The 13,317-nt window shown below is 36.5% G+C and overlaps 1 protein-coding gene and 1 long non-coding RNA gene across 2 annotated transcripts; both read left to right on the forward strand.

Moving 5' to 3' along the window:
• Nucleotides 1-1,293: 1,293 nt before the first annotated feature.
• On the forward strand, nt 1,294-9,368 carry LOC132608099 (uncharacterized). Its single transcript, XM_060322171.1, has 2 exons — nt 1,294-1,539; nt 7,617-9,368. The coding sequence occupies exons 1-2, from the start codon at nt 1,294-1,296 to the stop codon at nt 9,366-9,368; spliced, it is 1,998 nt and encodes a 665-aa protein (XP_060178154.1).
• Nucleotides 9,369-12,132: 2,764 nt separating this feature from the next.
• Nucleotides 12,133-12,513, forward strand: LOC132605247 (uncharacterized). The gene is made up of 2 exons (XR_009569115.1): nt 12,133-12,263; nt 12,398-12,513. It is a non-coding gene; the product is annotated as an uncharacterized LOC132605247 (long non-coding RNA).
• Nucleotides 12,514-13,317: the final 804 nt, after the last annotated feature.

The raw sequence follows: 13,317 nt of genomic DNA on the forward strand, positions 1-13,317 counted from the left end.
CTTTATGAAATTCGGAGAATCTTTGAAAGAATTTGGTATGATTATTATTCCGATTTCAAACATGATCATTTTACTTATGTTTGAACTTATGATAATGATTTTATGCATATGACTACTCACGACTCTATTCGTGCATTCTGTTATTCCTTTCGCCGAGTCCCGGGCCGGTTCTGTTATCGTGCGCATTTTGATATACTCCGGAGTTATGTTGTGTTTATGGTTCACCGAGCTACTCGCAAAAGCGGGTCGGGTTCCACCTATATTTGGTGTTATGCTGTGTATGGAGTTATGTTGTGATGTGATATGTGATGGGGATACGGAGATTTGGGACTTTCTGGTGGTATGCTGTGTTATGGCGCCATCGACGGGTGGGCGACCATATTCTTCTGTACCCGATGCATGACTTACATGTTTTTAAAAGTAAACAAATTTTGATATGTTGGATTTGCACATATGTTTGATACTTCCATTTCGTTTATGTCTCAGATTTGCTTTCTGTACATTCTGCTTTGCATACTCAGTACATATTTCGTACTGACCCCCTTTCTTCGGGGGCTGCGTTTCATGCCCGCAGGTACAGACGTACAGTTTAGTGATCCACCAGTTTAGGACACCCTCTTCTGCTGTTGGAGTGCTCTTCTCATTTCAGAGCATACACTTTTGGTATATATATCTTGTTCGCTATGTACGTATATATTTGTTCAGGGGTACGGCGGGGGCCTGTCCCGCCATATGATTCGTTTGGTCTGTTAGAGGTCTGTAGACGTATTTGTGGGTGTGTGTGCCTACTTCTGTTCAGTTGTGTTTATATGATTCTACTCGTTATGGCAGCCTCGTCGGCGTGCATTTTGTATATGTTTATGGCAGCCTTGTCGGCGTGCATTCTGTATATGTTTTGGGTCGTTGTGCCATTTGATAGCCTTGTCGGATTTTTGACATATATATATATATATCCGCATACGGTTGCGTTGAGATGTGTTTGAACAGTTTGATATGGTTTGAAACGGCATATAGTATTTATGGCGTACATGCTATTTGTGTGTGATTCGATTGAATAAGTACGTCAGGATGCCCAACTAGGGCACCAGTCACGGCCTACGGGGTTGGGTCGTGACATCTGTCCCCATATATCACCCTCTTGAGGCACGAAACCAATGAGCCTAGTCAACTCCTCCCGATACGACGGCATCTGCTGAGGCTCCTCAATATACAACGCGTGTCCATCTACCTGTAGACCATAAATGACCTCCACATCCTGAAGGGTGATGGTGGCCTCACTAGTGCGGAGATAAAATGTATGGGTCTCCGGTCGCCATCGCTCAATCATGGCCGTCACAAGAGCCCTATCATGTTGTACCTAACCAGCAGCGACGCAACGGTAGATACTGCTCTGATATAGTATATCTAAGACGCGACGATGTGGGGGTCGAGCGCCTAAAATATCCCATTCTTGTTCCATCAACTGGGGATGGAACAAGCGGTTGGCAGCTACATCCTCATCGCATACTAGCTGAGACCTATGATGCTGCTGTAGATGAAGTACCTCTGGCTCGAAGGGCCCCGGATGAAAGGGGTCGGCATCCATGGAGGTGTCGTATATGTTTTACGCATTTTTAATTAATCATTAACATGTAATATTAATTATGTAATCTTTTATCGAAAAATTATACTAAGGATGTTCAATTCTAAACTAAAGATGTTCAATCCTAAACTAAGGATTTCTAAGGATGTTCAAACCTAAACTAAGGACGTTCAATCCTAAACTAAGGATGTTCAATTTCTAATTAGCACTAATCAAACAATTAACAAATAAATAAAATAACAAATAAAGATATAAAGATTAACAATTCATTATCAAACAATAAACAATTAGCTAATCAAACAATTAACAAATCATTCTCAAATAAAAATATAAAGATTAACAATTCATTATCAAATAATTAACAATTATCTTGTAAACAATTAACAATAATTAACAATAATCTTGCAAACAATTAACAATAATTAACAAATAAACAATTAGCTAATCAAACAATTAATAAATAATTAACAAATAAACAATTAGCTAATCAAATAATTAAAAAATACCAAATAAATAATTAACAAATAAAAAATTAGCTAACAAAAAATTAACAAATACTAAATAAATAATTAACAAATAAACAATTAACTAACTAACAATTAACAATAATTAATAAAAATTTTAAAAAAATAACGAAAAAATGGGTAGTGGACAGCCCCCAATTGCGCAAGAAAAAATTGCGTAAAAGTTTTTTTTTTTCGAAATCCGTAACTATTACACAATAATCATGCTTAGGATAATAATAATATATTTAACAATGTAATAGAAAATTCATAGTAAAATACCTAGATTGAAGATTGTTTTTGAGTTTTTGAAATCCGAGTTCGATGCCGCTTTATTCCGAAATCCAAGCTTTGAAACTTGTTCCTTGCCTTGAATAAACCAAGAATATCGACTTTCGGGTTAAAAAACAATATGAAAAGGACATTCTTTGATGTGGGACCACGGTCTTTTTGCTTGATAATGGCGGTTTTGATTTTTAAAAAAATGGGGGGACCGATCAGTGGGGAAGAAGAAGGGCCCCCTTTTTTTAGACCCCTATTGCGCACTAATTTAGTGCGCAATAGGACTTAACTGTAAAGTTACAGTTCAGTCCTATTGCGCACTAAATTAGTGCGCAAAAGGTACTTATATCTTTTTTTTTAATGGGTTATTTTGGTTTCAAATTTCACTTTTTGGGTCATTTAAGTTGCGGACTCCGAGTATAGTACTAGTACATTTGATTAAGACCATACAAGCTTTAATTTTGTCTTTATTTCAAAGCTTGGGTTTATTTGAATAAAAAGAATAATCCATTTTGAATTAGAAAAGAATAGCTCATTAATTAGGCCCATAGTGAAGAATTGATATAGTTCAGTATGTTGTAATAATCTTAGGAGAACCATACCCTAAAAGCTAGCTATTAAAGTGGAGAGTCTAAGGCTGTTTAAACTCCACATCAGCACATATTAGTATTGATGTTGGACATAACATATGCACTAATAAATAGTAATCAAAAGTCGAAGAACTAAATTGAAATTCGTAAAACTGAACAGAAGAATCGAATGCCTACCCCGAGCTATCTGTTTGGTGCATTGGTCTTCTTCGTCATAATTAGGATATGGGTCTTCACTTTTTCGATGTTTGTCCTTTTTCGTTCTATTTGTCTCTTGGTGTGATCTCCATTTTTTTTGTTCTTTTTATAAATTTATGTCAGTTTCTTTGTTGGTAATCAGGACTAAGTGGGTTATATTTTCTATAATCCTTTTTCCTGAATGAGATTTTTAGCTAGAATATTATTGTGTCTGTCTCTAATTATAGCCAATTGCATATGCATTATGTCTTTTTGATGTTGAATTTTTTCCTTTGCTCTAGCTATTTGCTGCAAAATTGTCCCCTTATAGAAATTTCGAGGTATAGAAATTGTTACTGGGAGACGGGGTCTCTCCTTTGTTAATTGCTTAATGTGATGAAATCTTGAAGTGGTCACTAAATGCACTTGATGTATTCAATTATACGCCTAAAAGATTTATTTTAGCTAAAGAATCTATATTATTTACTTGAATTCATACTTTTTTTGTAGTGATGAAGTCCACAAATTTGGTTTTAGTCTTGCTAGTAGGAGATTTATGTTTTTTTTTTTATAGTAGTCTCTATGGACGTGTGTTGCCACGTTAATCTTTAGAAATTTTGTGCAAAAGATAGTAAATTTTAACCGCATTAATATTCAGAAAATATTTTCTTGAGCTATCAACAAAATAATGGCAGAAAGCATGTGCTTGTTTTCTTACTTTATATAATTCGTCACGCTATACTTATTCGTAAAAAGTATGAGAACTTGTATACTCTCCACCTTGGTTCTGGTCCAAAGTTCAATGAAAAAAAGAGACAAATCTACCGCTGATTTTAGAAAGACTTGTAAGGATTAGTAGGTATATTACTCTTTTTTTATTTATAAAATAAGTGAAACATCTTATTTTAAAAAAAAGCATTAAGGAGATGCATATGTATCTTTACGGTTGATTCACTTCAAAGCAAAAATCTAATAATTGTTTCATGAGGAGAGGCAATAGCTATTAATAAATAGTAACAAAGAGTTAGAATATCTTAACCAATAGTAACAGAAAGTTAGAAAATTTAACTGGGACAAAATAATACCTTTCGAGAAGTTTGCCGAATTATATTATTTTTTCCTAAAGTGGTATAAAAGCTCAAAATAAATACTCCTTAAAAAGTTTTGACATGCATGCTTATATACAGCCTACTACAGATGGATGCAAGTATATGATGACAGTTGCAAAAATAAAATATGAAGTTTACCATGTACCCGTAGGCTTTAGACGTTCTGAAAATATCTACAGAGGCATGCAGGGTATAACCTATTTTTTAATGTAAAAGGTTGTTGCATGTATTCTTATCTAGGTGGGATTAATATAGCTCTCACGTTCAAAAGATGAAAGTTGCTGAGATGAGAATGTTGAGATGGATGTGTGGCCACACCAGGAGTGACAGGATTAGAAATGAGGATATTCGGGACAAGGTGGGAGTGGCCTCGGTGGAAGACAAGATGCGAGAAGCGAGATTGAGATGGTTTGGGCATGTGAAGAGGAGAGACACGGATGCCCCAGTGCGGAGGTGTGAGAGGTTGGCCATGGATGGTTTCAGACGAGGTAGGGGTAGGCCAAAGAAGTATTGGGGAGAGGTAATTAGACACGACATGGCGCAGTTACAGCTTACCGAGGACATGACCTTAGATAGGAGGGTTTGGAGGACCCATATTAGGGTAGAAGGCTAGTAGATAGTCTCATTACCCTGCCTTATTAATAGTCGCATTATCGTAGTATAATTTCTTGTGCTCTAATTTATGCTATTATGCTATTATCTGTTATTTCCTGTGCTTTGATTATTCTATGTTATCTGTGTCGTTTGCGTTACTTCATTTCCATATCGCTTTGAATCTCTTAGCCGTATCTGACCTCTTTTTATGTTTTTATTGAGTCGAGGGTCTCTCGGAAACAGCCATCCTACCTTGGTAGGAGTAAGGTCTGCGTACACTCTACCCTCCCCAGACCCCACATTGTGGGATTTCACTGGGTTGTTGTTGTTGTTGTGGGATTAATATAGCTTTAGAACTTCAATAAGAAATTGGACACCTTAATTCATAAGGTATTCAATGCAAATTTGTATTAGAATGAGGTTTAGTATGTTCAATAAGAAATAGTAATTACAGCTTATTAAGAGTATAAAAGTCTTTCAATATTTGATGGATATTTTAGTCAACCAACATTTATATTCATGCTTTTAAAAGAACTAGTATCTATGAACGTGTCTCGCATGTTATCCCCTGTCAATCATAACAATGTGAGGTAATATTATTTGAAACTACATATTATCGATTTATGAGGTACAAAATTATTATTTGATCATATCCACTTAATATTTCCCATTAAAATGTTGTTTTTGGTATATATCCTTTATGTTTATACCCCTGTGGAAAATTATGTTAGGACTTAAATAATCCAACATTAGGAATCGAGCTAGTGAAAATCATTGTATACCGAAAATCATTATTAAGAAAAATTAAAAGAATATTGGTCATTTATTTGGAGAAGAAAGTTGAATACATTGCGGAAGTAGACTCTTTAGCTTAGTATAAACAAATACTCCCGCCGTCCATTTTTACTTGTATACTAAAAATAGATGTCCATTTGTACTTGTCCAGTTTGAAAAATCAAAAGATAATTTACTATTACATATCTGTTTTACCCTTACTATTAATTATTGGGTTGAAAACTTCAATGAATTGTTAGTGGCTGCACAACTTTTAAGCTATCTTTGATTGATTTCAATCATTAGATTACCTAGTAATAATAATTAGGGGTGATATAGTAAATTTGTTCCCCAAAGGTAGAGGTAAGGTCTACGTACATTCTATCTTCCCCAGACCCCACTTATGGGATTATACTTGGTATGTTGTTGTTGGTAAATTTGTCATTTTATATGACTCTTTAAGAATGTGCCAAGTCAATACAGGAATGTATCAAGTCAACACATGACAAGTAAAAATGAGGAGAGAAAGTATATAAAGCCAAGACATTTATCGGAAGTGGGACATCTAGATCAAATAGAATACATATCTCAAAGTGCATCAAATTGGGACTTCTCAATCTCCATGTTTGAATGATTAATCAACCGATTAGAAGTCATAATTTGCAAGAATAGTTTTATTCATAAGAGACTTAGACTCTGCAACAAAGTGCATCAAAGTATGTGAATTTGGTTTGGACTCTAATTAATTAAATATACCATTTACGTTTTTGTACAGTAAATATTATACATATTTAGGAATATTTTCGTCTACTAACATCATTATAATGTGAAGTCATTTTTTATAAAAAGGAACAACAAAATTCATTTAGGAAAAATTATATACGATATATATGTTGAAAAATCAATATTATATAGCAATTGACATGGAAAGAAATAAAGTTCGCATAGAGTTTCAATTATATCTACTGAACAGTTTTTAGAGACGTTATTCTATATAAAAAACAATCTTTAAAAAGTTGAAGTTGCTGAATTTTATTCAAGTTGGCCTTGCGAATGTTTTGTTGAGTTCTGGTGGAACCAAAACTTTAAAAAAAAAAAACAAAAAAAAACAAAAAACAAATAGTGTGTCTCTATCAATCAAATGGGTCATAATACTATACATAAAATAGTACATTAAATTTTGAGTGAAAACCACTTACAACAATAATAAAAACCAAAGGGATATTAATCTATATATAATATAAAGCTAGGCAAGAGAAGAGTGATGTGACACCTCTCTTTTGCCAAGGATCACATTTATCTTTTTTCTCATTTTTTTGGCATTTTTCTTAATTTTTTCTACTTATATTCTATATTAGAGAACCTAGAAGTAAATTTTTAATCACATTAATTCTCTTAATTACCAAGTCTCTTTCAGTTTAGAAAGCTAAAAAGTCGATGTCATTAATTTGGTGATTAATTATGCAATAAAACAATATTACAACGTAGAAATATGGGGCTTCTTCAACAGCCAACCAACTAAGAATGTCCTCCTCTTGGCCCTTACTTTTCTTCCTCCAGATGTTCTTGAACGGGTAATAATGCATTCATTAGTGTTATTTAAATTTCTCACTAGCATAATACTGAAATTTTACATATTTTGTGGGAGGTTTTTATTTTTCTTTTGAGGTCTGATAATGATGATTAAATTACCCATCCATGTGTTTTCTTCAAAAGGTCTTGACAATAGCAAATTTGTCTTCTTAAAATTTGGTTAATCTTAAAAAAAAAAAAATCTAATTTCATAAAACATGTCTTTCTCTATAATTTGTATCTTCACATGAATAGGTGAAAGAGTGTAGCGGCAACATTTGGCATGATTGATCATATTCTGGTTCATCATCTACTTCATCTAATGTTTATATATCTCTTTTCAATGAATATGTAATGAATCAGAGAAATAAGGAGAAATTAAGGATCTGAGACTCAATTTGGGGATTTACAATTCAATTTGGGGAATTTGCAGTCCAACCACCAAGGCATTTTGGGGAACAAACCAACAGAAACTGTACATGTGAATTCACATGGTAGTAGTAGCAGAGAAAGAGATATCTCTGAACCACCAATTGGGAGGAATCCACCCTACGGTAATGGATTCAGTGCTAAGGTTGAGTTTCCATACTTCGAAGGTGTTGATCCATGCTCGTGGTTGCGCAAATGTAACAGGTATTTTCAGTACCATAACATCACAGACCCTCAGCAAAAGCTAGAATCAGCAGTTCTCCACCTCAATGGTAAGGCCGAATCTTGGTTCTTTTCCTATCATGTCAGTAAAGGAAGGGTTAGTTGGTCTGAATTTACTGAGGAGATTTGTAAAAGATTTGAAGGATCAGAAAATAGCAAGTTAAACCTAATCAGAGAATTCAAGAAAATAGAACAAAAAGGAACTGTCGATGAGTATCTAGAGAAGTTTGAGGAGTTGAAAACATGGGTGTTGATCAGGAACCCCAGCATACCTGAAGAGTTCTTTTTAGAATTCTTCATTGAGGGGTTAAAAGATGACATAAGGCATACAGTAAAACTTTTGGATCCCTATTCTTTCTCCAAAGCTATAGAAAAAGCTAGGCACCAAGAGAATACGATAGAAGCTCAGATCAAGAAAGGGAGGAACCAATGGAGTAGGACCACAGTTCCAAGTAACTCTTCCCAATGGGGAAACACTAGTACTATGACAAGCTATAGAAATGGAGGAACTAACAGTGGCGGTAACCAAAGAGACAAGTTATTTGAAACTAGGAGAGCCCAAGGACTGTGTTACAAATGTGGGGAAAAGTATCATCAAGGCCATGTTTGTAGACCTAAACAACTTAATGCAATGGATGCCTACATGGAATCAGGAGAGGAGGGTCAAGATGGAGTGATAGGGGAACAAGTGGAAGAGCAGATGGAGATACCAGAAGAGGAAATCATAGAAGGGACTATCAGTTTAAATGCCTTGTCAGGCACTGAAGTTCCCAACACTATATCCTTAAGGGGGGAAGCTAAAAAGAACAAATTAACACTTCTGGTGGATTCAGGAAGCACACATAGTTTCTTGGATATGGAAACTGCTAAGAAAGTGGGGTGTCACATCAAAGAGGCTTCAACCATGAGAGTGACTGTGGCAAATGGTGGACATCTAATGAGCAGATACTGTTGTCCAAATTTCAAATGGAAGATTCAAGGGATAGAATTTGAGGACACATTCAGGATCCTCAAACTAGGGGGTAATGATATGGTACTGGGTGGGGATTGGATGAGAGCACACAATCCTGTGCTACTAGACTTTGAAGAATATAAAATACAAGTTTCACATAAAGGGAAAAGGGTGGAACTTAAGGGCATTTACCATCAAGCAGAACTCAAGGTTATGACTGCTAATGGGGTAAAGCAATTGTGTAAGAAAGGGCAAGCCATATGGGCACATTTATTCACCTTATCAGCAACAAAAGCACAGGAAGAGAAAAATATCCCTGAAGATATTGCTCAAATCTTGGAGCAGTTTCCTGATGTATTTTTGGAGCCTACATCACTTCCACCCAGAAGACAACATGACCACTATATTCCACTGAAGCCTGACTCTGCACCAGTGAGCATTAGACCCTACCGGTACAATTTCTTTCAAAAAAATGAAATTGAAAAACAAGTGAAGGACATGGTGCAAAATGGCATAATTCAGCCTAGCCATTCTCCATTCTCTTCACCGGTCCTTCTAGTTAAAAATAAGGATGGGAGTTAGAGATTTTGCATTGATTACAGGGAACTCAATAAAATGACTATTAAGGATAAATTCCCTATTCCACTAGTGGATGACTTACTACATGAGCTTCATGGTTCTAGTATTTTTTCTAAAATTGACCTAAGGGCTGGTTACCATCAAATTAGGATGTTTGACGGGGATGTGCACAAAACAGCTTTCCGGACTCACCTAGGGCACTATGAGTTCAAGGTTATGCCATTTGGCTTGACCAATGCCCCTGCTACTTTCCAAAGTCTTATGAACCATGTGTTTAGAGATCATTTGAGACAGTTTGTGCTGGTATCTTTTGATGACATACTGGTTTACAGCCCTACTGTCCAAAAGCATCTAGTTCATCTTAGGATAGTATTGAAAATTCTGAGAAAAGAGCAACTATTTGCTAAATTGTCTAAATGTGCATTTGGTCAAAACAGAGTAGAGTATTTGGGTCACATTATTAGTGGAGAGGGAGTATCTACTGATCCAAACAAGATAGAAGCAATGTCACACTGGCCAGTACCTAAGTCCTTAAAATCGTTGAGGGGATTCCTTGGTCTTACTGGGTACTATAGAAGATTTGTGAGGTCTTATGGTATCATTAGTAGGCCCCTAACTAATTTGCTTAAGAAGAATGCATTTCAATGGGATGATGAGGCTGCCTTGTCCTTTGAACAATTGAAGACTGCTATGACTACTTCCCCTGTCTTAGCATTAGCAGATTTCACTAAAACCTTTGTAATAGAAACTGATGCATGCTCCAAGGGTATGGGAGCTGTACTGATGCAAGAAGGGAGACCCTTGGCTTATTTCAGTAAGGCATTAGCTCCAAAGCACTTGGGGTTGTCCACTTATGAGAAAGAATATATGGTTGTCCTATGTGCTGTTGATAGATGGAGGCATTACCTTCAAGGGGCTCATTTCATTATTAGAACAGACCATCATAGCCTAAAGTACTTGCTAGAGCAAAGAGTTAGCACCGCCTTACAACAGAAAGGGCTTACTAAGCTCTTAGGACTGGATTATGAAGTGCAATACAAGAGAGGGACAGAGAACAGGGTGGCCGATGCCTTGTCCAGGAGGCAAGAGGACGATGCCTTGTCCAGGAGGCAAGAGGATGCTGCTACACTAAATGCAATTACTAGGGTGGAACCCACATGGATGTTAGAAGTGACACAGAGCTATGAGCATGACCCTACATCCAAACAACTGCTAACTGAGCTTATCACTGATCCTACCAGCAAACCAAACTATACTCTACATCAAAGCATCATCAGATATAAAGGGAAGATTTATGTGGGAAGGGCTACAAACCTCAGAACCAAGATATTCTCTGCATTTCACTCCTCTCCCTTGGGTGGTCACTCAGGGCAATTGGGTACATATCGAAGGATTCATATGATTTTCTATTGGCCAAATCTCAAGGCTGACATCTGCGCTTGGGTTGCTACTTGTGATGTGTGTCAAAGGGTCAAGACTGAGAATATTTTATCTCCAGGCCTTCTCCAGCCTCTTCCTATACCAGAATTACCATGGCAGGACATTGCCATGGATTTTATTGAAGGATTGCCCTCATCTGGGCATAAGAACTCTATTTTGGTTGTTGTAGACAGGCTTACAAAATACTGGCATTTTCTATCCTTGCAACACCCCTATACAGCTAAAGGAGTGGCTGACTTGTTCCTGCAGGAAATTTACAGGTTACATGGTCTCCCTAAGACCATAGTGACTGACCGAGATGCTATCTTCACTAGCCACTTTTGGCAGCAGCTATTCAAGTCCCTTGGTACTAAGCTCACCATGTCTACAGCTTATCATCCACAAACGGATGGTCAAACTGAAAGGCTAAATAGATGTTTGGAATCCTATCTAAGAGCTATGGTGTTTGCCAATCCTAAGCACTGGCTTAAGTGGTTACCATTGGCTGAATGGTGGTACAATACTAACCACCATACATCCCTGAAATCTACCCCTTTTGAAGCACTATATGGCTTTGCCCCACCCCAGATTTCCATGGGTTCTTTACCCCATTCAAGCCACAGCCCAACAGGAGTTTGCCTTACTCAAAGACAACACCTTCTCCAACAGTTACGTGACAACTTACACCAAGCTCAGGCTCGCATGAAGTTTTTCGCAGATAAGAACAGATCTGATCGTGTTCTACAGGTGGGGGACTATGCTTACTTAAAGCTGCAACCGTACAAACAGGCAACAGTTGCTATTCGCAAGAATTTAAAGCTCAGTGTAAAGTATTATGGACCTTATAAAGTACTGGAGAGGGTGGGAGTAGTGGCTTACCGGCTCGAATTGCCACCAGGGTCGCGTATTCACCCAGTGTTCCACATCTCGCAGTTGAAGAAGCGGATAGGACCTGCCATCGTCACCCAGTCGCAGCTACCCACGTGTGGCACCGATGGTCGTATACTGATACAACCGTTGGCTATCCTCCGTCGACGTTTGGTTAAGGCGAACAATGCCGCGACGGTCCAGGTTTTGGTCCATTGGTCTAACCTCTCTGCAGATGAGGCAACATGGGAAGATTGGGGATTTATCGAAGGTCAATTCCCCGATTTTGTGGCACAGCTTCGACCTTGAGGACAAGGTCAATTTGAAGGGTGGGGTATTGTAATGAATCAGAGAAATAAGGAGAAATTAAGGATCTGAGACTCAATTTGGGGATTTACAATTCAATTTGGGGGATTTACAATATTAAGGAATAAGTGAAGGGGAGCCACGTGGCAGGAAGTGGGTGGTCCAGCTATTCATGCATCAGCACAAGGAAGGGTCATGATTAGATCTCACTTAATGAGCTTCAACGGCTCAGATTAGAGCAGCAGTTAAGTTGTTGAATGTCTATATCAACAACTAATCCAGCTGGCCCAAATCAGTTATGATCTGGTACAATCCAAATCTTCTTCCTTCTAAATTCCTCCTCTCTCTAATTCTTCTATCCTCTAACTTCTTCTTCTTCTTCTTCTTCTTCTTCTTCTTCTTCTTCTTCTTCTTCTTCTTCTTCTTCTTCTCAATTCTAGGTCTTATCATGGAGTTCAACCATTAATGGAATTACCTTGATTTCGAGTTCCATTATTGTATCAATGAGTGTATATCAATTGTATACTGGTTGAATATTAATAAAATCCCCCTTCAGTTCTCATTGTGTTTGATTCACTTCGTTTAATTCTCATTTTTAACCCTAAGAACATAACAGAATACCGTATATAATATTTATGGAGTTGATTCACATACGTGTTCTAGCATATTATACATTGAACAAGCATGTTTTTACTATAGCCCGTTAGAAGTTAATTTGATGATAGCAATTAAAATGCGATTTTGCTTTTTCATTTTCTTTTATTGTCATTTCTTGTAATATTTGGATCTAACTACATTTCTATTGGTAAGTATTTTCGTTTTTCCCTGTCTGATTCAGGTCCCAAAAATATGATTCCACTATCCTTTCTAGCTCTTCGTGTTATTTGTACGTTATTTTATTCAATATTGTTTCTTTCGTTTCCCCTACTATTTAGTACTGTACTACATTTTATGATGATAAAATTATAATACATAATTAATTCATAACGATGGCTTGGTTCTTATTATATTCCCAACAGTTTATCCTCTAATTAATCTGTTTATTTCTTATATTCTAGCTGTTTGGATTCTTATTCTTATTCTAATTTACTTGGATAACTAATGAGGAGGTAATTTAATGTTTCTCATGTTTCCACATCTTATATATATTTTTAAGTGATTTTTAATGGTTGAGTACTTTCTTATTCATATTTTTAGTCAGCAATTTTACTACAAATAACTTTTATGCACTAAATAGAAAAGTTGTATAGTAAAGAGGTTGGTAACAAAATTAACTCATGGGATCACTGGAATTATCCAACATGGCCTTCTACGAGGGGTTTCTTCGTTAATTCTAGAGGCTCAAATTCGAGATCTTTAG

The sequence above is a fragment of the Lycium barbarum genome, chromosome 8 (genome assembly GCF_019175385.1).
Source record: "Lycium barbarum isolate Lr01 chromosome 8, ASM1917538v2, whole genome shotgun sequence".
Classification (NCBI taxonomy): Eukaryota; Viridiplantae; Streptophyta; class Magnoliopsida; order Solanales; family Solanaceae; genus Lycium; species Lycium barbarum.

Coding starts and splice junctions, on each gene's coding strand:
- LOC132608099 (XM_060322171.1), top strand. CDS start 1,294: ATGTATGGGTCTCCGGTCGCCATCGCTCAATCATGGCCGTCACAAGAG. Junction 1,540..7,616: donor ATGATGCTGCTGTAGATGAA/GTACCTCTGGCT, acceptor GGGAATTTGCAG/TCCAACCACCAAGGCATTTT.